Source organism: Phyllopteryx taeniolatus, chromosome 6 (assembly GCF_024500385.1).
Source record: "Phyllopteryx taeniolatus isolate TA_2022b chromosome 6, UOR_Ptae_1.2, whole genome shotgun sequence".
NCBI lineage: Eukaryota > Metazoa > Chordata > Actinopteri > Syngnathiformes > Syngnathidae > Phyllopteryx > Phyllopteryx taeniolatus.
In genome coordinates this window covers 8,173,313-8,198,083 of record NC_084507.1, presented here as the reverse complement: position 1 = coordinate 8,198,083, position 24,771 = coordinate 8,173,313, and the positions used below count along the sequence as shown (strand labels likewise).

General features: G+C 41.6%; 2 protein-coding genes across 3 annotated transcripts in view; one reads left to right on the top strand and one right to left on the bottom strand.

Annotated features, from left to right (window-relative positions):
• Positions 1-4,364, top strand: part of LOC133479188 (proline-rich transmembrane protein 1-like) — a 31,683-nt gene extending 27,319 nt beyond the window's left edge. Inside the window, exon 3 of the mRNA XM_061775793.1 lies at positions 2,157-4,364. Within this exon, the coding sequence (XP_061631777.1) occupies positions 2,157-2,312 (156 nt within the window). The 3' untranslated portion in view covers positions 2,313-4,364. The remainder of the gene's footprint in view (positions 1-2,156) is intronic.
• A 3,188-nt stretch (positions 4,365-7,552) lies between these two features.
• sdha (succinate dehydrogenase complex, subunit A, flavoprotein (Fp)) lies at positions 7,553-24,716 on the bottom strand. Of its 2 annotated transcripts, XM_061775792.1 has the most exons (16): positions 24,567-24,680; positions 23,498-23,701; positions 22,907-22,987; positions 22,567-22,728; positions 22,299-22,442; positions 18,524-18,688; positions 18,274-18,422; positions 18,059-18,183; positions 15,050-15,218; positions 13,984-14,179; positions 13,744-13,915; positions 10,934-11,052; positions 10,746-10,857; positions 8,837-8,967; positions 8,645-8,758; positions 7,553-8,533 (listed from the first exon to the last, which is right to left on the bottom strand). In XM_061775792.1, exons 2-16 carry the CDS (start codon positions 23,549-23,551, stop codon positions 8,447-8,449), a joined length of 1,980 nt encoding a protein of 659 aa, XP_061631776.1. In that variant the 5' UTR covers positions 23,552-23,701; positions 24,567-24,680; the 3' UTR covers positions 7,553-8,446. The 2 variants fall into 2 exon arrangements, with proteins under 2 accessions (XP_061631776.1, XP_061631775.1); XM_061775791.1 differs by lacking the exon at positions 23,498-23,701 and having other exon boundaries at positions 24,567-24,716.
• Between the last annotated feature and the right edge of the window lie 55 nt (positions 24,717-24,771).

Sequence of the window (24,771 nt, the reverse complement as noted above, 5' to 3'; positions counted from 1 at the left end):
AGGCAAACAAGGAACACGGATAAAGCAAAACTAAACGAAGTCCCACAACACAAAACAACCAAAGTAACAAAGAAACACTTAAATACCTGAAACTGGAAACAAACTGATTGGTGAGTAAGATAGGGACAATGACACATGACAATGACATACTAGAAAGACAATGAACCAACAAGAAGTGAAAGAAACCAGGGAACTAAATACAAACAGATTGACGAGACAACGAGGAACACCTGGACAAGACGGGTGGCTGGAGAGAGCTGATTGGGCGACACGAGGCAGGTTGACGAGAACAGGTGGACACAACAACCAAATGAGCACACGACAAACATGGAACAAAACGAAACACAACCCAAACCAAAACACAGACCATGACAATCCTGTTCCTGTTTTCTCTGAGAGCTGCATCATAACTAATACGGCTAAATTTATACACTGCATGGGTCAAGCGACAATTCCGATTTGCCTAGATGTTAATTAGTATTAGTAGCATGCTGTTGTCAACTAGTGCAGTTCTTCCTCACGAGTTATGTAGTTTCCCTGCTACTTACTTACTCTCGAAATATAGTCGGTTACAAGTTACCCTGTTGAAAATGTAACAGTGAGATAACATTTCAATTACTTTCTCAAAGTAATATAATGGATTACATTTGATCAGAGGTGGGTAGAGTAGCCAAAAATTTTACTCAAGTAAGAGTACTGTTACTTTAGAATGATATGACTCAAGTCAAAGTAAAAAGTAGTCCTCCAAATAATTATTTGAGTAAGAAAGTCCTCAGCGAAAAAACTACTCAAGTAACGAGTAACTCATGACTAACATCTGATTTATTTTTTAAATCAAAGCATGTAAGCCAAATAAAATATAAAATAACTAAATAAGATATGAATGTGAAAATTCAGATAGAGCTGAACAATATTACTTAATCTAAAACATAATTTAAAAAATCTTTGTAAAATAACAAATTCAGCTCCACGGACAAGCAAAAGGATGTACTCCCTCTTAAAGCTGGCATGTGTCTGTGTTCAGAAGTAACAGATCAGATTCAAACTCATGTTCAATGGGAGTCCGCACACACCTGCCGCCATTTAAATTTTTACGTGGGAAAAAACAACAGCATATGCATAGGGCCTTACAGAAACATTATTTTCTTTATCCACTAAAATGACTGAATGAAGAAGCTGTTTGCTGACCACACTTATTGATAGTGTGTGTGTGTGTGTGAGAGAGAGAGAGAGAGAGAGAGAGAGAGAGAGAGAACAGAACGTAACCCAGAAGATGCATGTTTTACAGTTACTTGTGACCATAAAATAGGGCTAATGTTGCCCTTTGCACAGCCAAAACAACAATAAAAACATCTGCAACTTACCGCAAAGCGTTTTCTCAAGTTAGAAGTGGGCTGAAATATCCAAGTTTGGGCAGTGACAAAACTATACTGCATGCTATTGTTTTTCGTAGTCTGTAATGTAAATGGGGCCGTATTTACTTCCTTCAACACGGTACCTAATGTTTGTGCATAAGCGCAATGTGACGTCCTGTTTTGTGCGCATTTGTGTGACGCCACGGACGCATTCTGTCCTTGGTAGAAGTCACATTTGTTTTTTGTAATGTGAACGACTCGATAAAAGATTGGGTTTAAAAGAAACTCTGAATTAGGCATCATGTCCTACAGTGTGAACGTAGCCTATGAACCTTACTTTTCAAAATCGTTAGACGGAAGAAGTGATGAAAATTAGCTTTTGGGGGGATTTTTCAAATATAACTTAAATTTGTAATCTTGGAAAATTCCAAAAGCAACTGTAATTTAGTTACCCATTTTCTCCCAGTAATGTAATGGATTACAATTGCATACATTTTGTAATGTATGTTCTGTTACATGTAATTAGTTACTCCCCAACACTGCCTACTAGTATGCCAAAGTTGTCCTGCTAGTGAGCACAAAGACTGTACTAGTACAGTGACCTTAAGATGGATGTGAAGAATATTGAATTAATGCTCAAATGTCATTCCATAAATACGACAGTTGATGTGTATTTGATCCAGCCAATAACAAGTGGCACGAACTTCAATACTGTTTGTCATTCAGAGGCAACTGTGTTAGGTCAAAGATTTTGTACAAGTATGTATGACAAACTATTTGTGACTTTTTTTTTTACTCTAGGCCCGAGAAGCCAACCACAGTGGGGATCAGCTGATGGCCGAGCGGAGCAGCCGCACTGCCAGAACACTTAACCACGTGGCCCTAGGACTCGGCATCGGCGGCGCTGTCCTCTTAATCATCTATGTGGTGGTTGTGGTGTCCCTGGTGTCTCGCTAAACTTATTTAAAAAAATTCCTATTATCCTATTTTCCATTTCCAAATACTACATCAGCTCACTCTGGCCTTTGCGTTGAAGTCACCTGATTGTCTGTTAGTTAAAAGAGAAATGTCGGAGGATTTGATCTGTTTTGATTTGTTCGCAATATGACAAAATTAAAATAATCCAAATGTTTCTATTATATTTGAGCCGGTTGAAATGTGAACTCCTTTCCGATCAGTTTCCCTGGTGTTTGGTACCGGTACATGTGTAAAAACAACCGTTTTTTGTTATTTTTTTCCCAAACATAATCGTACAGAAGGTGTCAATAAACATAGCTTTCAAAATAAACTTCAAAGGTGGTAGAATGGACATACATCACTGTTTTTCACATCTATCATGGGCCAGTCGCCACAACAAGGATACATGAAAATAGCCTGAAGCGTAAAATCATCCTTTGCATGAAAAAGTGCTGTTTTTCCTCTGCTTCGAGAGGGAAAGAAATGATTCACATTTCTGATAAAACTGCCTCTCAAGCAACATCCTTCCTCATATCGTCAATGGCTGCCATTGTTTTCGGCTACACTAGCCCCTTCGATTCAGCCTCACAAAGTCAGCTTGAAGATGGCTGATAATGACCTCCTCTTTCCCTTGAGGGATGTTAATCAATATAATATATAAATAAAAATAATTTCCATTTTTTGCCACTCCCGGCGGCATGTTGAGCGACTGGTTAGAGCGTCTGCCTCACAGTTCTGAGGACCGGGGTTCAATCGTCTGTGTGGAGTTTGCATGTTCTCCCCCGTGCCTGCGTGGGTTTTCTCCGGGCACTCCGGTTTCCCCCCACATCCCAAAAAGATGCATGGAAGGTTAATTGAAGACTCTAAATTGCCCATAGGTGTGAATGTGAGTGCGAATGGTTGTTTATTTCTATGTGCCCTGCGATTGGCTGGCAACCATTTCAGGATGTACCCCGCCTCCTGCCCGATGATAGGTGGGATAGGCTCCGGCACTCCCACGACCCTAGTGAGGCGAAGCGGCTCAGAAAATGGATGGATGGATGGATGTCACTCCCTTCCACTAAGTTTCATTGAAATCAGTTGAGTATTTTTTTCTGCACTTTGGCCTCGGTTGAGGCCTCTGGTTTAAAAGGGATTGATTGCAAGTGGGCGGCACGGTGGCCGTCTGGTTAGAGCGTCAGCCTCACAGTTCTGAGGACCCGGGTTCAATCCCTGCTCCCGCCTGTGTGGAGTTTGCATGTTCTCCCCGTGCCTGCGTGGGTTTTCTCCGGGCACTCCGGTTTCCTCCCACATCCCAAAAACATGCACGTTAATTGAAAACTCTAAATTGCCCGTAGGTGTGAATGTGAGTGCAAATGGTTGTTTGTTTGTATGTGCCCTGCGATTGGCTGGCAACCAGTTCAGGGTGTACCCCGCCTCCTGCCCGATGACAGCTGGGATAGGCTCCAGCACGCCCGCGACCCTAGTGAGGAGAAGCGGCTCAGAAAATGGATGGATGGATGGATGATTGCAAGTGGTCTTTCCATGTAAAATTACTGTCCAAGAGGACCCTCCCCCTTCCAAAGATTTATAGTATTATATCCTGCTTAGTGTTCTGCCTTTGATGCCTTAAAAACGGAGTACTGGATTGTTGCGCCACACGTGCAGACGTCAGAAATTATATTCAGATTTTTTTTTTTTTACTGTTGCTTCCTTCCACTTTGCTTTTGAATGTGTCTATGATGACTAACCCTCAGAAATTTATGCTTTTCTATCATGTCGTGAAAACTAATCACATAATTTGCAGGAGGAGAGATGTTATATGATGTCATCCACTCCTCCTCCAATTTTTGGTGTCACATTTTTTGGTGTGCAAGGCCAAAGAGGAAAATGTACCAAAATCAGCAGGTTGGTTGGTTATGAGGCGGTTGTTGTGAAATGGTCATTATCTGCTATGTATCCTTGCAGAGTGTCTATGTTCTTCTCTCATCCAAAGCTGAAAAAGCCAGCCTGTACTTTGTAACAAATTTCTTTATAAATAAAGTTCCACATATTTTGAAAAGAAAAATACAAGCTTTGCTTTGGGCTCCTTTTATTTTCACCGGCCTCATTGACAGTGGATAGATTAGGTGAACAAACTGCTGTTAAAATAAAAAAGACAGACAAAGATCACAAAAAAAATTATTACAAAACTACACCCTGAACTGGTCGCCAGACAATCGCAGGGCTTGTTTAGACATACACCTGCAAAGCATGTTTTTGGAATGTGAGAGGAAACTGGAGTACCAGGAGAAAACCCACGTAGGCACGGGGACAACATACAAACTACACACAGGGGAGGCCGGATTTGAACCCGTGTCCTCACAACTGTAAGGCAGATGTGCAATGGCAGAGTCAAACTCATCAGTTTACCTACTGTCTGCTGGAATTACTGAAAATTGATGAGAATTGACAAGGAATAAGCAATTTAAAAAAGTAATATCGTTTATGGAATTGCTAAATTCTTACCAATTCACATCCCAATGGGCGACACTAGATTGCCAAATTATATTTTGCCTACACCATGTAAAGTGGATGCGGCATGGCATCAAAACGTGATAATCAATCGCTGTTTAATTTTTCTTCCATTGTTATTATGACAAAATACAAGGCTTTGTGGTTGCATTTATTTGACATATTCATCACTGTTAGATTCACTGACCGTATTTCTTGTCAAATGGGGTCAGTATTTGTCAAGAAGCCTTTTGTCTCATTGGCACGATAAAAGAATAAAACTATAAACCCAGATAGAATGCAGCCGACTCAATACCAAACACTTTGTCAATTATTAAACCTCAACCCAACAAGGTAGAACAGTCCACAAGGGCTGGCACCTTGTAACAGAATTGTAGTTATATTGTTGTAATTATAGAAACAACAATCCCAATTGGGAAGCTTGGTGATTAGTACAGTACAGTACAGTAATCCCAATGCTATACAATTCCCAGTGCAATGCTATGCTTCTGGAGCTGGTTCATTACCATGCTTTTACTTCCTCCTAGTGGCAACCTAGAAACAAGGTCTAACTTTACTACACAGTATGTTGCACTATTTATGACCTGACAAAGTTTTGAGTGAAAATGATCGTTTTGGTTTGTTAAATCTGTGTTTTAGATGGTAATGGCACACTACGTGACACGACTGGAAGACATTGTTCTCAGACAGGGGGGCAGTTTTGTGTTCGATGGCCACATTGGATTTTTAAAACGGACAGATGGGCCCCAAAAAAAGAAATACCTGAATATGTATATTGTAATAATAAAATAATAACGCATTTTCTCATTTAGTATATTAATTAACCAATTGTTTAATATAACTACCAAAAATAATAGCTAAAAAAACAATGTGTATGTAAAATATGTTAAATTGCTTATTTTAATAATGCATCCATTTTCTGAGCCGCTTCTCCTCACTAGGGTAGCAGGTGTGCTGGAGCCTATTCCATCTTAAATAGCAGTTCAGGGTGTACCCTGCCGCTGCCCAGAGTCAGCTGGGACCCCTGCGACCCTAGTGCGGATAAGCAGGATGGAAAAATGGATGGATGTGGCCCGAGTTCACAGAAGTTTGCTCAACTCTGCTCTAACTTATCCTGAGTTACCAGGATCCTTTTGAAGCTGTGTAAATGATTGAGTTTCATCAAAAAGATCTTTTAAAATCAGGGATATCGATAATTTTCTATTTCTATAATTCTAGGTGTCAAATTCAAGGCCCGGGGGCCAGATCCGGCCCGCCATATTAATTAATGTGGCCTGCGTAAGTGAATCATGTTCATCTACTTCATGTCCTTCTGGACCAAACTTTCAAATTGTCTTTACTTTTAATAACACATTTTAAAATATTAAAGTTATGAGTGCTGCGGGCAGTATGATACATTTTGGACCATTTTCAACTGTACGGAAACCAAGCTGATGTACAAAAATTGGGACAAAATTTCAGGGGGAAACTTTTTTTCAAAAACTAAGGCATATGAAAACCAAGGTTCCACTGTATATATATATGATGAGGCAATTATACATAGATATGGTTCCACAGTCATAACGACCCTCTAAGGGAAACCATAGCTACAATCTGCGCCGCTGACAAAATGAGTCTGACACCCCTCTTCTATAGCATTTCTCCTCATTAGGGTGACAGGTGAGCTGGAGCCTACCCTGGACTGGTCGCCAGACACTTGCAGGCCACATACTATACAAGCAAGCATTCACACTCACTCTTCCATCTATAGACAATTTAGAGTCTTCAATCAGCCTAACAGGCACAGTGGACGACTGCACATCTGCCTCACAGTTCTGAGGACTTTAAAATCTGGCCTCACCTGTGTGGAGTTTGCATGTTCTCCCCGTGCCTGTGTAGGTTTCTCCGGTTTCCTCCCATACCAAAAATATGCATGATAGGTCAATTGAAGACTCTAAATTGCCCCTAGGTATGAATGTGAGTAATGGTCGTTTGTTTATATGTGCCCTCCAGTTGGCTGGCAACCAGTTCAGGGTGTACCTGCCTTCTGCCCGGAGTTAGCTGGGATAGGCTCCAGCATAACCGCGACCCTAGTGAGGATAAGTGATGTAGAAAATGGACGGATGGATGGAATCAACCTAACATCCACGTTTCTGTAGTGCAGAAGGAAGCTTAAGTACCTGGGGGGGGAGACAGTGGCGAGGAAAACATGGAAAATTTGACACTGGAAGGTCTGAGGTGAGATTCAAACAGATACAGTACAGTATATCCTATTTTATATATAGGTGAATGCAGTACTTTGTACTCAAAAGTACCAGGTTGCTTTAGAATAGTGTCGACGAGTTTGTTTCCACAAAATTGCCTTCAATTTACTCATCAATCAATTGACTTTCTATACCACGTGGAACTGGAGCTGACACGAATGGTCAGTCTACAACCTGGACTGGTCACCACAAGCCACATATGGACAACAATTTACACGCATACCATGTGTGGCATGTGAACACACATTCCCTATACAGAGGTCCATGAGTGAATAACTTCATTCATGAGTCTTTTACGAGATAATTTTCAAAATGTCCAAAAAAAAAATAATCATTGAATGTTAATTTATAACATTGCATCTACGCAACTACATTCTTTGCCAGTTCCAGCTAAAAGATACTGATTCCGTTGAGTAAAAGTGATTCAAAATTTAGCCACAGTATGAAGACTAAGCTACGTACTTCAAGTGGTGTCATTGCATTTTCAAGTTTGGATTTGCAAGATACTTTTGTTCCTGGGCATCGTCTCCTCTTTATTCAAAATATGAAACCAAGCATGAGTCAGAAAGAAAAAGTAAGAAACAGGAAAAAGGCAAATAAATTACATCACTTCAAACGATTCTGATCAAGAGACATATTGACATGTTGTTGTCCAAGTGCCAGCACCCTACCCTCCTTATCTTCCACTGATAAATCGGTGGATTAAAACGTGCCCAATTCCATATTCAAATCATAGTTCCATAAGAATTCCAATTCGCAAAAAATCCAAATTTGTTCAACAGAGCATAGATAACCGGACACTGATTTTCTTTGACATCCATAATTCAATGCCGAGTCAGGCACTTGCAGCTGGCAAAAGCTTTTAAGAAACAGCTGTCACAGTTGTAATAAAGAGAAACCAAAGCCAAAACTGTTACATCACAAGACTTAATTACTTCATATATATATATATAAAGCATGATTTGAGTTAATGTTGCTTTACTCAAGTGCAAAAACACCAACAGACCACAAATGTATGCTATCCAAGGCAACAGTGAGTAAAACGAGATTACATTTAACAACTACCTACCGTGTGTATTGTACATTTAGGTCATATTTACATGCTTAAAACTTCCCTGTGGCCTTACAGCAACATAATCTCTGGTCTAGGCTGAAGCTAATCCGAAATACAAAATGCATTTAAAGAAATGCAAATCTAGGAAACGAGAACACAATGTCATCACAATAGCAAAGCTGGAGTGATGAAACATGTTACACATGATATACGAGAAGTGACAAGTAGCCTTAAAACACAGGCAAATCAAAGCAGTTTCCCTCAATATCCTGTGTATTGCAGGAACCATTTCTCCATAAATAGTGAATGAGTATTTGCAGAGTATTGTGATGGTTGGAAGGTTTTTAGTAAGAGCGGATGGCGGGAGGAACACGGGCGCAGTCCTCTTCGTCCAGAGAGTGGTCAATGACGGGACGGTACTCCAAGGTCACCTGTGATCGGGCAAAGCATTATGCAAATTATTATTTGTTACAGTCAACAATAGTTAGTGTAGCAGCAACAAACATACACACATGCACACACTAAGGTAAAGTGTACAGTACCTTGCCAGTTTTGGGGTCAACATAAGACATAGTGTGTTTCCGCCAATGCTGCTCAAAGGGCTTCTTCTCCTGACCCTGCAACGGCTTTGAGTAATCGTACTCATCAAGGCGATCCTGCGGTTCAAAAGAGACCTAATGTCAGAAGAGGAATGAAGAGGGATGCTTTTTTTTCCCCTCTTCTGGAACACAGACCTTGAAGTCCTCTCTGGCATGAGCTCCTCGACTCTCCTTTCTCCGCTCAGCAGAGTGAATGGTCTGGACGGCGTTCAGCATCAGATTCTGCAGCTCCAGCGTTTCCACCAGGTCCGTGTTCCACACAATGCCTGACGAGGACGACAGTCAAGAGTGGAAACAATGAAGTTTCTTTTAGGTTCAAACTACTGAAGTCAGGCACAAGATCACGGCAGTGAAGATATCCTAGAGTAAGCGTGTCACGATAACTATATCGACTTATTGGGTCAATAAATAAAATGATAATAGTTTTTCTGGACTCGATAAACTGTCATTGTTGTGGTGGGCCGATGTATAGATATGTCATAGTTTGTGTTTTTAGTTTTAGTAGTGTTTCATGTTTTCCTGTGTACCATATTGTTCATGTCTTGTGCTCATTTAGTTATTGTGTCCACATGTTATCGTTAACCCTCTACCTTGTGTCAACCAATCAGCTCCCTCCACCCACTCGTGTCTTGTCCAGGTGTTCGTTGTCTTTTCAATTTGTATTGATTTCCCTGCTTTCCTTCCGTCTAGACGTGTTGCTGCTTTGTCGTGTGCCGTTGGATGGTTCATTGTCTGTCTGTTCTCTCATCAAGTCTTGCTTTCTGGCAGTGATGGCCAGAGGAAGCATCATAACACTTCAGCCATTGGTTCGAGTAATGGTTCATTTCTTCATGTGCACATGAGACCACCTGCTGGCCATGTGCATAATCACAGGAAATACATTCCCTTTGAAAAAATGTTTTTGAAAAACAAATGTAATTGATAAGCCTCAATGATAGTTCTTTATGAGGCGCGGTCCTGCTTGTGGTTCAAACTCACACGACCACCATAGCCCAGGTTGAGAGTCGAGTGCACCAACCACTGGGCTATGAGACCAGGGTGCTGTTAGCAGCCTGTTTCCAAGGATTCCGAGGTTTGACGTACATGAGCTGTAATCGCTTGCCATCTCTACCATCCAAGCTACGTCCAAATTGTATGCTGTAAACACTCTCCAAACTATCTTTATTCAAACTCTGAGCTGACCGCGATTCTATATATATATATATAAAAAAAAAAAAAAAAAAAAAATACAATTTAAAAAAATATATATATATTTTTAAACTTTTAAATGGAGCATGAAATGAGGGGTTTATATTGCTCTCAAACCTTGTGGCAAACTCTGAAGCGCTTCCCGAATTAGTCACGTGGTACAGCCGGGCAGCGAGGCTTCTGACGTCATCACTTCCAGCTCCTCCCCTAAATGAAGCAAGCTTCGATACGCACTTTGCGGAAACGCCTCTTCCATTCCCGACACGCCTCGAAGACTCAGCACATCTCGTCTCTGCATCACTATTTTCTGGTGTTTTGTGTTTACTCCAAGTGTTTCTTTGTTACTTTGATTATTGATTTTGGGGAATTTGTCAAGTTAGTATTTCGATTTTTCTTGCACCTTTTTATTCTTTATTTCAGACCCACGGGGAGCCATATCACAGCGTAAAGAAAAAGAATAGAGAAACAAAGGAAATTATAATAATAATCAAAACAACAATAATGATTTAAGAGCAAAAAAATACAAATTAAGGGCGTGGGTTTTCTCCAGGCACTCCAGTTTCCTCCCACATCCCAAAAACATGCATGGTAGGTTAAATGGTAGACTAAATTGCCTGTTGGTGTGAATGTGAGTGCGAATGGTTGTTTGTTTATATGTGCCCTGCGATTGACTGGTGACCAGTTCAGGGTGTACCCCGGGTGTACTCCTATTGCCCAGAGTAGGCTGGGATAGGTTCTAGCGTGCCCACGACCCTAGTGTGGTTAAGCGGTACGGAAAGCGGATGGATGGAACTCAGAAGTTCCAAGTGGGAAATTTACAACTTCCCAAAAGTTTGAAATGCAAAATTTGTGGTACCTCTGTCAAAGGTCTTGATATCGTCCATGGTCTGGTAAATGGCATCCAATTTGTCACATCCCTCCTTCAGGACAGAACCAGTACGGAACACAGCAGCGTGGGCCTGCATCGCCTGGATAAGCATAAATAAAGTTAATCGTGCATAATGTCTTTAAGTGTGTGTGTGTTTCCATTCTATGTATGTATACCTTCTGCATGTTGAGCCTGATTTCAGAGGTTCGCAGGCTTCCATCGGCAAACCTCATCTTATCCAGGTTGGCCACAGACTCTTCCCCTGCACTGGACTTCAGAGGGGAAAGTGCCTCTCCTGAAGGAGAAGAAACAAAACTACCATCATGTCAACTTTACACAACTGAGTTTTATTTGGAGAGCACTTTAAAAACAACCGCAGTTAAAACAAAGAACTGCACATAAATACAAATAAAACATATGAAAATTTAACATACCATAATTAAAAAATAATTTAATAGTAAAAGTTAAAAACAACAAAAACAAAAACACTCAAATTAAGCGCTCAAGTCTCATACTGTGTTGAACACAGAGGAATAAAAATGGGTTTTAAGGTAGGTTTTAAAAAATGGACAGCGAAGTGGCTTGTCTAATGTGCACTGGCAGGTCATTCAATGGTTTGGGACCAGTGACAGAAAAAGCCCTATCCCTACTGAGCTTCCGCTTAGACTTTGGCACTGGCGTCGTTAGGCCCCCAAAAATGATCTTAAGCCTTCCTACATGATTAATTTATTTATTCATTTACAAAAAAAATACAAATAAATTCAATATAAAGTGGCCAGGAAATTAGTTAGAAATAATTACCTAACCTATCACTTATTCACTCAGTTTCCTTTCACTTTATAGTACAAGGTTGAGAGCCTTTCTAGTGTGTCGTTATCCAATCCGCTCCACTTGTTGAAACTGAAAACATCCTTATTACTGAAAATCGAGTCCATGTTTTACCTGCGACCTTACTTGCACTGATACATGCCTCTATTAGAGTGTACATTTAGTGTATACCTGGGTAGGTAGGACAAAGGCTTGCTTAAAAGCAGCGTGAGGAAAAGAAAGTGAAGGATGGACTCTCATTATTCACTTAAATATGATGATACATTTTCAGATTCCTTTCAATTCATAGTGTGGTAGAGAGCCCTTGTCATTATCCAGTCCCTTCCACTACATCATATAGAGCATGTTCTTATTACTGAAATTTCAGTCCATGTTTTCCCAGTGACCTTGCTTGCACTGGCTTTTTTTTTTGCATGCATGCAGTTTTACATACACTGAAACGTGTACATATTTTTTCTTTGTTGTGGTTAATGTTGTAAACATACTACCTATGTTTGTGTACTGTATTTAAAAGAGGACTGAAATTAGTGTTGGTCTGATCAAATCGGCCACCGATCATGATCGGGCGATTTCTGTGAAAAACACCTGACCGGCACTCTTCTATCAATGCCTTTTATTGGCGATCACAAAAACGGATTACCCGTGGCTCGTACTTTACAACCTGCAGCCTGTGGAGAATGTGTGCTCTGCAGTATAGCATCCCCGCCCCATTACACATTGGGTAGTTGCACAGCAGATGCAAAGCAAACCCAAACAATCATGTCAGATCATATAGCCAATAGAACTCACCATAAATACATAAAATTTAAAGCTAATCTATATGATCGATATCAGCAGTGATCTGTTGAAACAAGGCGAGGTGGCCCAAGTTGGAAGACCAACTCGAGCAATGGTTTAATGAGCAAAGAACAGCGGGGAGAAGCATCTCTACAGTTACCATTCGACTGAGTGCAAGAACTCGGACCTTGCCATCATTCCGGGAGACTTGACAAAGGAACTCCAACCGTTGGACATCGATGTAAACAGGGCGTTCAAAGTGAAGTTATGAGCGGCGTGGGAGCGATGGATGACATATGGCAAACACAGCTTTACTAAGACTGGGAGGCAGCGGCGGGCGAATTACGCCACAATTTGTGAATGGATTGTGGATACTTGGGCTAACGTGTCTGCTTGCACTGTTGTTCGAGCTTTCGTAAAAGCCGGCATCATTTCTGAGGAGCCGCACGGCAACGAGACTGACTCTGACAATGACGAGAGGGAACCTGCCGTGTTTGATGAAGAACTTGCCCAGCTGTTCATTTCGGATACAGAACATGAGGACTTTGATGGATTTGTGGATGAGGATTTATAAAAAAATAACATGAGTACATTGTTAAATACTTAAATAAAGTACAACCAAACTCAGTTTTGCTCCCGCTGCCCTTTTAAAAACATTGTTATAGCGTGTATGCATACTACCGTATGTTTTAAGCTAGCGTATGTTTTACCATGCCTGCGCCCAATAATACGGTGCGCCTTATTGGATGTGATAAATACAGAAATAGACCCGTAACTGTGACTGCGCCTTTTAATGCAGTGGGCCTTATGGTCGTGAACATACGGTAAAAACATAAAAAAAGTCATTTTTCATTTTTTTATTTCGAGTGGAAAGAACGGATCAGACACTGATTCAAATCAGTTCTGGGTGATAAATATAAAACAATTACATGAAAAACAGCAAGTACAGGAGGAAATAACCATGCCTTTTTGTACCGCATGACCATGGACTCTTATGCGGCACTAGGTAGTTCATTGTGTCGGGCGGCTCAGTAGGTAGAGCGGGTCGTCCAGTGACCGAAAGGTAGCTGATTCGAATCCCGGCTCCAACTGTCTGCATGTCAAAGTATACTTTGGCAAGACACTGAACCCTAATTTTCTCCCAGTGGGCCTGACAGCGCCTTGCATGGCAGCAGTCACCCATTGGTGTATGAATGTGTGTGTGTGAATGTGAGGCTTTGTAAAGCGCTTTGGGCACTGTGATAGTGTAGATAAAGCGCTATATAAGTGGAGTCCATTTACCATTGTGCTCTGTTTGTAACCTCAAAACACAATCGTAAACAGAGGACACCCTCTACCTTGAAAGACAATCTTGTCATAATCATCTGCATTTTGACCTCACCAGGTTTGTGCTCCTCAGCGATGGTGAGGGCGCAGGCTCTGCCAAAGACCACCAGGTCCAAAAGAGAGTTGGCACCCAGTCTGTTGGCACCATGAACACTTGCACAGCCAGCCTCTCCACAGGCGTACAGTCCACGAACCACCTTATCCTCGCCGTTGGTGTAAGTGATCACCTAAGGGCAGGAAAACAACCAGAATGATCACAGTTGCAGAAGAGTGGTATGTGAAAGCTGAGACTTACCTGGCCTTTGTAGTTTGTAGGTATACCTCCCATGTTGTAGTGGACGGTTGGTAGGACAGGAATGGGCTCCTTAGTGACATCCACTCCCGCAAAGACCATCGCTGTCTCAGAGATGCCGGGTAGCCTTGTGGCGAGCTGCTGAGGAGGCAGGTGGTGTAGCTGCAGGTATACGTGGTCCTTCTCCGGACCCACACCCCTAAAGGATGACACACACACACACACACACACTACAGTGTCCCACCGCTATATCATGCTTTCCTCATTTGCGTCCGTTATATTGGAATTTGTAAAACTTCTTAAAAACATTTCAAACAAACAAACACTTCTATGTTAGTTAAAAAAAAAAAATTTATTCCCCAAGTCCGAACTTATAGCTCCATCCCTTCAGTGTGGTACCGTGTTGTGCTGCAACATGCTCTAATGGATGTAAGTACTGCGTAATTCAGAGCAAGAAGAGGAAGGGAAGGGCAGGGAAAAAAACACAATGATTACTTTGCTTCAGTAATAAGTCATTGTTCCCACACATTTGCCTCAGTTTTCTTGTATGCTCTGTTTGTATCATTTCCTGCTACATGTATGTTACAGTAGCAGTTGTTTGAAGGTTCATAACTATTGTAAAATCTACGCTAATTGTATTTAGCCCATCTATTGTATTTTGCATTATACGTTAGCATTAGGCTCGCGGACTTTTGTCATACAAAATTATATGGTTTGGTCAAACATTTTTTTCTTGAAATGTACCATGTTTAATTCTCTTGTGTTTTATGTCAGTTTTACAGTAAACTTCAACTGTGAGTGATAAACAGCTTGATGCAAGCATGTGTTGCCTTTTAATTGGAGAATTGTGCCAGCAAAAGAGTAAGAACAGGCACTAGGAATCCTTTAAAAAATGTTTTAATCAGTTAAAAGTGTGTTTTCATAAGATTAAATGTGTTTAAAGATTGTAGAAGAGGTAAAACTCTATTGAGAATGGGTTTGGAACCTATTCCATACGATTATCGAGTTTTCATGATAGTTTCCTTCTTGCAATTTAAGAGTGACAAAATTCAAGAGTGTGAACAGTTACCTGCCCTCTCTGATCTCTATGGTCATGGAGCGGGACACCACATCTCTGGACGCCAGGTCCTTGGCGTTGGGCGCGTAGCGCTCCATGAAGCGCTCGCCTTCACTGTTGATCAGGATGCCTCCCTCGCCACGGCAGCCCTCTGTGATCAGGCAGCCGGCTCCGTAGATCCCTGGAAACATGGCGATACAGTAATAATATCGTCAAACTATTGCAGCAAGATGAAACCGCATACATCTTTTAGTATTTCCTGAAGAGTGCATCGTTTGACATCGTAACAAGCTTTGTGAACAACTTCACTTCATAAGGCGACATCTTTGATGCAAATGTTTATTAGTGGTGGGTAATAATCAATTAGCACATTAAAAAATTCATGCATGATCCCCTCAATGAAAAGATAATCATTGGAAACACAGACTGTGCTCGTTTGACCAAATGGAGATTAATTTACTTACCGTATTTTCACGACCATAAGGCGCACTTAAAAGTCGTAAATTGTCTCCAAAATGTACGGGCCGCCTTATAATGCGGCGCGCCTTGTGTGTGCACCGAGTTCCAAAATTTATAAATGTTGTTGTGTGATGAGCGCTCCGCTTGACTGACTGGGAGCATTTCCTGCCGACACGCTCCTTATACAGAGGAAAAGCGGACATGGTTGAGGACAGCATGTGGACGTAAAGGGGGAAGGGTGCGCATGAAGGAGGACGCTAAAGGCATGCCCCCAGTAGGTATATAGCGCCGGTCAAGCCAGCCTCCACTCGTAAAGTAGCAATCAAGCCAGCCGCCCTAATTTTGTTCATACTAGGCATTACGGTAATAAGTCACCAACTCGCGGCGAAAGCCACCTTCAAAATAAAAGCTTCCCAATAATACGGATGTCAATGCTCTTCGGTTAAGGAATGCAACCAGCAAGGTTAATTTGAATCTTGAGATGCATTAAAAAATGTAGTTTATTACTTTTCGGAGACTTTTATTTTGAAATACAATATCAGATCTTCATCAAACCTCTTTTAGTAGAGTCCTTGGTGGTCTGTCACACAGATCTGGACTTGTCTTGCGATACCAATGGGATTATGTTGGGGTGGCTTTGGGTCAGTAGGCAGAACAGGTTCGAATCCCTGCTACAACTGTCCGCATGTCGAAGTGTCCTTGGGCAAGACACTAAACCCTAATTTGCTCCCAGTGGGCCTGACAGCTCCTCGCATGGCAGCAGTCGCCCATTGGTTTATGAACGTGTGTGTGAATGTGAGGCTTTGTAAAGCGCTTTGGGCACTTTGATGATGTAGATAAAGTGCTATATAAGTGCAGTCCATTTACCATATATTTTTCCTAAGATATCAAATAAATGTTTTAATGTATCTCAAGATTCAAATTAACTTTGCTGGTTGTATTCCTTAACAGATTAGCACTGACGTCCGTATTATTGGGAAGCTTTTATTTTGAAGGTGGCTTTGCACTGAGTTGGCGACCTATTTCCGTAATGCCTAGTATGAACAAAATTAGGGGCGGGTGGCTTGACTGCTACTTTATGAGTGGAGCCTGGCTTGACCGCAGTCGAAAAACTGCACTTACGAAGAGACACGGTTACGAAGTACAATTTAAACTGCAAGCTATCAGTTACGCGGAGGAACATGGGAATCGAGCAGCCGCAAGAGAATTCAAGATCAACGAATACATGGTTCGAAAGTGGAGGAAGCAGGAAAACGAGCTTCACCAAGTCAAGAAGACGAAGCTGAGTTTCCGTGGAAAAAAAGAAAAACAAAACACGGAAACAAGGCGAGGTGGCCCGAGTTGGAAGACCAACTCGAGCAATGGATTAATGAACTCCAACCGCTGGACATCGGTGTAAACAGGGCCTTCAAAGTGAAGTTGCGAGCTGCGTGGGAGCGATGCATGACAGATGGTGAACACAGCTTTACTAAGACGAGGTGGCAGCGCCGGGCGTTTTACGCCACAATTTGTGAATGGCTTGTGGATGCTCGGGCTAACGTCTGCTTGCACTGTTGTTCGAGCTTTCGTAAAAGCCGGCATCATTTCTGAGGAGCCGCACGGCAACGAGACTGACTCGAACCTGGCGTGTTTGATTGAGAACTTGCCCAGCTGTTCATTTCGGATACAGAAGATGAGGACTTTGATGGATTTGTGGATGAGGATTGATCAAAAAAATAACGTGAGTACATTGTTAAATACTTCAATAAAGTACAACTGAACTCAGTTTTGCTCCCGCTGCCTTTTTAAAAACATTGTTTTAGCGTGTATGCATGCATGCTACCGTATGTTTTAAGCTAGCGCATGTTTGACCATGCCTGCGCCCAATAATACGGTGCGCCTTATTGGATGTGTTAAATACAGAAATAGACCACTTAACTGAGACTGCGCCTTTTAATACGCTGCGCCCTATGGTCGTGAAACTACGGTACATGCATTTGGACTCCAGTCGCTATATAATTTGTTCCTTTACTTTCTAGGAATCTAGATCTTTGAAATAAATTACTAGGATGCTACTACTAGTGATACTGTCAACATACAAAAAAATAACTCTCTTTGCAGTTTGGTATACAGTTAGTGATAAATTGTACATTTTTAATGCCGGACAAGAAGAACTCTAAAACAGCAACAGAAATACAGGGCTTTATGTAAGGAAGGCCTGTAACCGGAGCTCCCTGTAAACAACAAAGTGTAAAATGAGTCCTTGGATGAAAAGCCACTAGAGAGGGATTATCCGTGATTCAAAAATAGCAAATTGAAGTACGAGTATGATAAACAACCTCACAGAACGTGGTCATTAAAGTAACGTCAGAAAGGGGAATTTTACTCAACATTATTACAAAACGACTGTAAAGACCAACAAATCAATTGTTATGTTGGTATTAAACTCATATGTGAACTTAAATTTTTTTTGTCTGCCTTTTTATGTCATTTGCCACAGGAGTCGTGCAGTAGTTGTGTTGTCTTTTAAAATAAAGCTCGGTGCCACCTTTGGTTTCTACAAAGCGTATAGTATTTCCTCACCAGTGGGATGGAACTGTACAAACTCCAAATCCTGGCAGGGCAGACCTGCTCTGGTCACCATGGCGTTTCCATCCCCGGTACTGGTGTGAGCAGATGTGCAGCTGAAATAGGTTCGACCGTAACCCCTGGAAACAGACAGTTTTGGCTGGTGTAAATTGAAGCATAGAAGCTTCAACATTGCCAAAGTGCCCACTTCTTTGTGCATGTTTGCTTACCCAGTAGCAATGACAGTATTCTGAGCTCTGAAGCGATGAATAGATCCATCCTCCATGCAGAGTGCGATCACACCTTTGCATTCCCCATTTTCCATCAGCAGGTCCAGCGCAAAATACTCCACAAAGTAACTGGTGTCGTAACGCAGCGACTGAACATACAACACAAAATGGAGACAAATTGTACTGTATTAGGAGTGTCCAACTGGTCAGGCTGTATTCCAAAGTGATAACAGTAAAATGAGTAGCATACCCGTCCATACAGAGTGTGAAGTAGTGAATGCCCAGTCCTGTCTGCGACACAACAGCAACGGTGGGCTTGGCCTCCTTTGCCGTATTTGAGACTCTGACCCCCAAACGCCCTCTGGTAGATCTTACCATCTTCAGTGCGGCTGAAAGGCATGCCAAAGTTCTCCAACTAGTGGAGAGATAGTTATATTTGGGTTACCTGGTGCTGTATTTGGGTTATCTGACAGAATGCATCTGAAACTACAAATGCATGGTCTTAGGCCGTATCATATAGATAACATCATGCATTTCAATACATACAGTTCATATAAAAGTTTACACACACCTGTTCGAATGCCAGGTTTTTGTGATGGGAAAAAATGAGACCACCATAAATCACTTCAAATCGTTTTTTATTCCCATTAAATGTGACCAAAAACTGCTGCTTTCTATCAGAAGCCTGAAGGTTTTGTGCGGACACTGACTGATATTTGAAATTGTTCATAATTCCCTCCACCTTTACGAAGGCCCCAGTCTAAGTAGGTGAAAAACAGCCCCAAAGCATGCTGCTGCCATCACCATTATGGCCAAAAAGTTCAACCTTGGTTTCATCTTCACATAACACTCACACAATTTCCCACATGCATTTGGGAGATTTCAAATGGAGTTTTACAAAATGTAGCCAGGCCACATGCACTTAACAGCCTGTACTTTCCAGAAATTCCTGCAGCTCCTTCATGTTGCAGTCAGCCTCCCTAAACTGTTTTCTTTTTACAGACATGCTAACACCAGAAGCATGAAAAAGGGGATAAAAAAAAATAATAATATTTTTTTTAAAAAACATTGTAGGGGAGGTGTGTGGGGGGTGGGGGGGATCCTGCCGCAGATAACGTTTTTGATTTTAATGTAAATTAGGCAATCTGGAAAACTGAAAAGTACAATAAGGCAAAAATAAAAAAACAATTCTTCACGCAGAAAAACATTTATTTACACCGCTCAAGTACATGTGGATGTACAAATTTAGGATTAAAATTAAATTTGCCTCATTTCTTTGCTTTTTCGTTTTGGCCTCCATCTTGACCCAGGCCCATCTCCACCTGCACCTGATGCCAGCTTCAAGCTGTGCCAAATGAATGGCATCCTCCTCTTTAAGCGCTCTCATTGTGGAAAAGAATTGACTACAATCATTGTCTGTTTCACTTCATTTTTCACTTTGACCAACTTCAAAGGCTAATCCCAAATGCAACCTCCAGGAAAATACGAAGTACAATATTTTTCTGTTTTTATTGGCCATTGCTAAATTTGAAGTTAGTTCATTCTGTGTTGTGACATAATTCCTAACATCGCTCCGTCACTTAATATATCCTAATTACTACTAGATGTACTAGCAGATCAACTCTTGCCGCCGATGTTACGTATGCTTCGCTGTTCCACTGCCACGACCCGCAGCTCCTCAACACGAAAATGCAAAAGACCAGTGCAACAAATACGACACTGGCTGATCTGATGAGCAAAAATGTTGCTTAAACATAAGATTATCAATAGAGGATGTCCGCTCCAGAGGTGGGTAGAGTAGCCAAATATTGAACTAAATTAAGAATACTGTTACTTGACAATAATGTGACTCAAGTAAACGTAAAAAGTAGTCCTCCAAAAAAATACAGTAATAAGTACACAGTAAAATAATTACTCAATTACTGAGTAAATAGTGGGTAACCTTTGATTTCTTAACCACAGCATGAACATCAATTTTAAAAAAATAAAAAATAAAACAAAAATTAAAAACATTGCAAAATAAAATTCTAATTTTGATGTTGCTGTGTGTGGGCGTGTGTGTATGCACAGTCAAAACTACAACATCTGCAATTTACTCCACGGTGTTTTCTTAAGTTATATGTGAGCTGAAATATCCATGTTTGGGCAGATAGTGCCAGACAAATACTACAATATATGGAAGCGGTTGTTTTTGTTCGTCTAAATGTAAACACGACGAGTTGCACGCCGTTGCCCTCATGGTAAAGACCACCTTTCCAACATGGCCGCCACGTAGGCACGACGATCAGCTGGGCTGGCTTATCTAGTTTTAATACCGATGGCCGGGAAGCCCAATAGAAGATGTTGTGTGAGGTCATGTGACTTTCTTGTGTCGTTTGATTGGTGAACTAGACATACGTCTCTCGCGCTTAAACTGGATGTGAACAAACAGCGCCAATGCGGAAGTCGAAGTCGTAGTCTCGCTCACGAAATAGTTGATTGATAAGCAATAATTTATAAATAAAAGTAGCGACCGACATATAGATCATTGTAACGGAGTAAAATTACCGTTACTTCTTAACAGCAGCAGCGGCGGAATTGTTTTTTCTGGTCTCGTCAACTCTTGTGATTTATCTCAGGCCGATGCGTCTGCATTTTAGTCTGCCGCGGAATAATATTCACAATTACATCTGTGTGTCGATGGTGGATGCGCGGAATGGCTCTAGCTGCCAGCCTTGAAGGAGTACAAAACAGTCTATGACGACGGCAACACACCCCCCCCCCCCCCCCCCCCCCCCAAAAAATATGATCTGTACGATTCACGGAAATGGCCTATTTTGAGTTCAAAACGGCAAATTTCGCCGAAAGGCAACTGATTTGCATGTATGTTTTTATCTTTTCATCAATTTGGGAGAGACATCCAGTGTTTGGTAATGTCACTGTTGTGCCATATTTCCAGCACTTGATGATATCAGACTGTCTTCCACAGTATACTTAATGCCTTGGAAATTCTTTTGGGCGGCTGGTGGCCGACTGGTTAGCACATCTGCCTCACAGTTCTGAGGACCTGAGTTCAAATCCGGCCTCGCTCGTGTGGCATTTACAAGTTCTCCCAGTGCCTGTGTGGGTTTTCTCTGGGTACTCCGGTTTCCTCCCACATCCCAAAAATATGCATGGTAGGTTAATTGATGATTCTAAATTGCCCATAGGTGTGAATGTGAGTACGAATGGTTGTTTGTTTGTGTCCTGCGATTGGCTGGCAACCAGTTCAGGGTGTAGTACACCTCTCACCCAGAGTCAGCTGGGAGAGGGTCTAGCACGCCCGCAACCCTAATGAGGATAAGCAGTACGGAAAATGAATGGAAATTCTTTCTTAGCCTTCTTGTGACTGATACCTTTAAACAATGAGATCCCTCTGATGTTAGGGAAGCGCTCCGCGGACCATGGCTTGTGCTGTCAGATGTGACCACAAAAATGTCAGGAAACGCCTACTAGAACATCTGGATTAAACGGTGGCATTTTAAATTGTGGCAGGTATGTGCTCACTCCCATTTAACCTGAGTTAGAATGTGATAATGAATTCTGAATGCAGCCACATCACCAGTTATAAAGGGGTGTGCACTCTTGTGCACCAAATTATCTCAGTTGTTTATTTTTACTGAATATGAATGGATGAAATTTGTAATGAAGTAAACATTTTTTTAAATTATGTTGAGACTTCAAATACAGTGGATAAAAACAATACAATGTTTTTTTTTATCTTGACTATAAATGTACAATTTTAAAAAATGACATTTTTGAATTTTTGTTAATCTGCTAAATACATTTATTTAAACTTAAAATCGGCAGCAATACAACAACCACAATATTATGACTACTTGCACAAAGTTATCCAATACAATTGCTGTATCAAAATGTTGGTGTCTGTATACTGGTGTAAAATAAAATATGTCCTCAGTTTTTATTGACAGTCACAGAGATATTAATTTAACAATATATGTTTGTTGCAGTTGCAAATGTGAATTTAAATGAGTATATGTCTTTACCTCCACCACAGCTGCAGGAGCCTGTTCCGTCATGTAGTGGATGGCGTCCTGGTCCCCCAGCCAATCAGAACCCTTTACAGTGTCGTAGAAATGCCACCTCCAGTCATCATTTTCCATGTTGCCGAGAGCTGCATTGATTCCACCCTGGGAAAACAGATTGTTCAACTATTTACTTGACCAATATTATTAGATTTGGTTTGGTTCTTAAATTACATAAAATGATATTGGGGACTATCTTTAACGAAACATTTTAAAAAGATTACACTACCTGTGCTGCAACAGTGTGAGACCTGGTGGGGAAAAGCTTGGTGACACAAGCAGTGTTAAAGCCAGCCTCAGACAGGCCAAAAGCTGCCCTGAGTCCCGCTCCTCCAGCGCCAACGACCACGGCATCAAACTCGTGATCCACGACTGGGTACTGACTGGAGATCTGAAGTGAACAAGCAAAATCACTTTAATTTTAGAAAACCTTACACAAGCACTGCATTCATATTGTTTATAATGACCCACAACAACACCTCAACTACAGCACACTGAAATTAACAACATCAATATATACAGGCTATCCAATCATATTTCTGTGAATGTAGATGCTTATTTTAACTCACATCATCAGAAACTTTGGCATTTTTCTTGCCGTAAATGGAGAAGTGCAAATTTCTTGAACCTTGAACTGCTGTAGCAGGGACCTGGCAGCAAAGAAGACGAAAATATCAATTATAGGACTCAACAGGTATCAAAATATTACAGATATTAGGTATATATAAAAAGATCATCCATTTTCTGAGCCGCTTCTCCTCACGAGGGTCGCGGGCGTGCTGGAGCCTATCCCAGCTATCATCGGGCAGGAGGCGGGGTACACCCTGAACTGGTTGCCAGCCAATCGCAGGGCACATACAAACAAACAACCATTCGCACTCACATTTTACAACTGAACAACATTTTACAAGGGGTTCTCCGTCTTCAGTACGAACATAAAACCATTTAACGTTTTTCATTTGATTGGTCTAAATGTATGGACAAGAAGTGCACTTTCCCACTAAAATTCGGGTTGCCTCAGAGGAACGGAACTTCATCGTTAACCGAATCTTGAACCCCTGAACCTTATCTATAAGAATCAGCTTTTTTATTGTCATGAACATGCATGCATGCACACGAAATTTGTTCTCTGCATTTAACCCATCACAGTGAACACATACACATGTTAGTGGAACACACTGGAGCAGGGGGCAGCTGAAGCGCCCGGGGAGCATTTCGGGGTATCAGTGTCTCGCTCAAGGACACCACAGCCGTGAGTCCGGGGGATGTTGGCGGATGGTCCAGTCGGGGTTTTGAACCTAGGTCCCCCACGGTGGCAGGCGATGATCTTAACCATTGGGCCACGGCTTATCTTATAATCTTATCTATAGATGGTCAAAACAAGCCTGATTTAGAAGAAATACAATATGCAGTATTATGATGAATATCATATCCAAATAGACCTCTCCAGTAATGTTTTATAAGAACAGTCAGTGTTTTTTTATGTAGTAGATCCGATCCACCCTTCCATCCATTTTCCATTCAGCTTATCCTCGCTAGGGTCGCGGGCGTCCTGGCCCCTATCCCAGCTATCTTCGGGCGAGAGACGGGGTACAGCCTGAACTAGTCGCCAGCCAATCGAAGGGCACATACAAAACAAAAAACCATAACCATTCACACTAACACCTACCACAGACCTAATTTAGAGTCTTGAATGAACAATTAATTAACAACTTTTGCGGGATGAAACCGGAGAAATCCCACGCAGCACGAGGCCGGATTGGAACCCGGGTCCTCAGAACTGTGAGGCAAATGTGTTAACCAGTCGCCCACCGGCCCGCCCTCCTCGATCCTAAATATTGTATGAACCGGTAGGTAATGCTACCTGTTTTGTATGTAGGTAATGCTAAGTTAACAACTACGCTAACAATAATAGAAGCTACAACGCTTTCCTCAAGGACAACGAAGTGAACAGATTCTACTCAACAGTACAACTTCTCGTCAGACATTATTAAAATACAAATATATGTGCATGGTTTGAAAGAAACGGCCACAGAATGTACTTTGTTGGCCTTTCAAAAGCCAATTTTCACTGCAGACTTAGCTAGTGTCACATTGAAGCAGCCCTTTACTACGTAACGCAGGTTACGCAACTCGATTCGTTATGAAAGCACTGCGGCACGATATTTTTCTTCATGGGGGGAGAAAAAAAAGACGAAACTACTTCAGAACTCAAGTGTTAGTACTTACGGCTTTTCTGGAGGACAGTATCCTCTTGGACAGGAGCCGAGAGGCAGCTTGAACACCAGCCATTTTGTCAGTCAGTCAGTGACACGAGTGATGGGAACGGCGGTGGTTCTTTGGAGTGTACTGAAACATTCGAATCAGTTCTTTAAAAAGATCCGTCCAAAAGATTCGTTCACCGAATCGTTCAGTTCTTTTCCACAAAATCATC

What these genes read in the sequence shown, in the direction of transcription:
- sdha (XM_061775791.1), bottom strand. Translation starts at nt 24,629, where the DNA reads ATGGCTGGTGTTCAAGCTGCCTCTCGGCTCCTGTCCAAGAGGATACTG. An exon ending in CTCCTGCAGCTGTGGTGGAG is followed by an intron (nt 18,689 to 22,298) that starts GTAAAGACATAT and finishes TCTCTCCACTAG; the next exon opens with TTGGAGAACTTTGGCATGCC. An exon ending in TGTACAGTTCCATCCCACTG is followed by an intron (nt 15,219 to 18,058) that starts GTGAGGAAATAC and finishes CCATGTTTCCAG; the next exon opens with GGATCTACGGAGCCGGCTGC.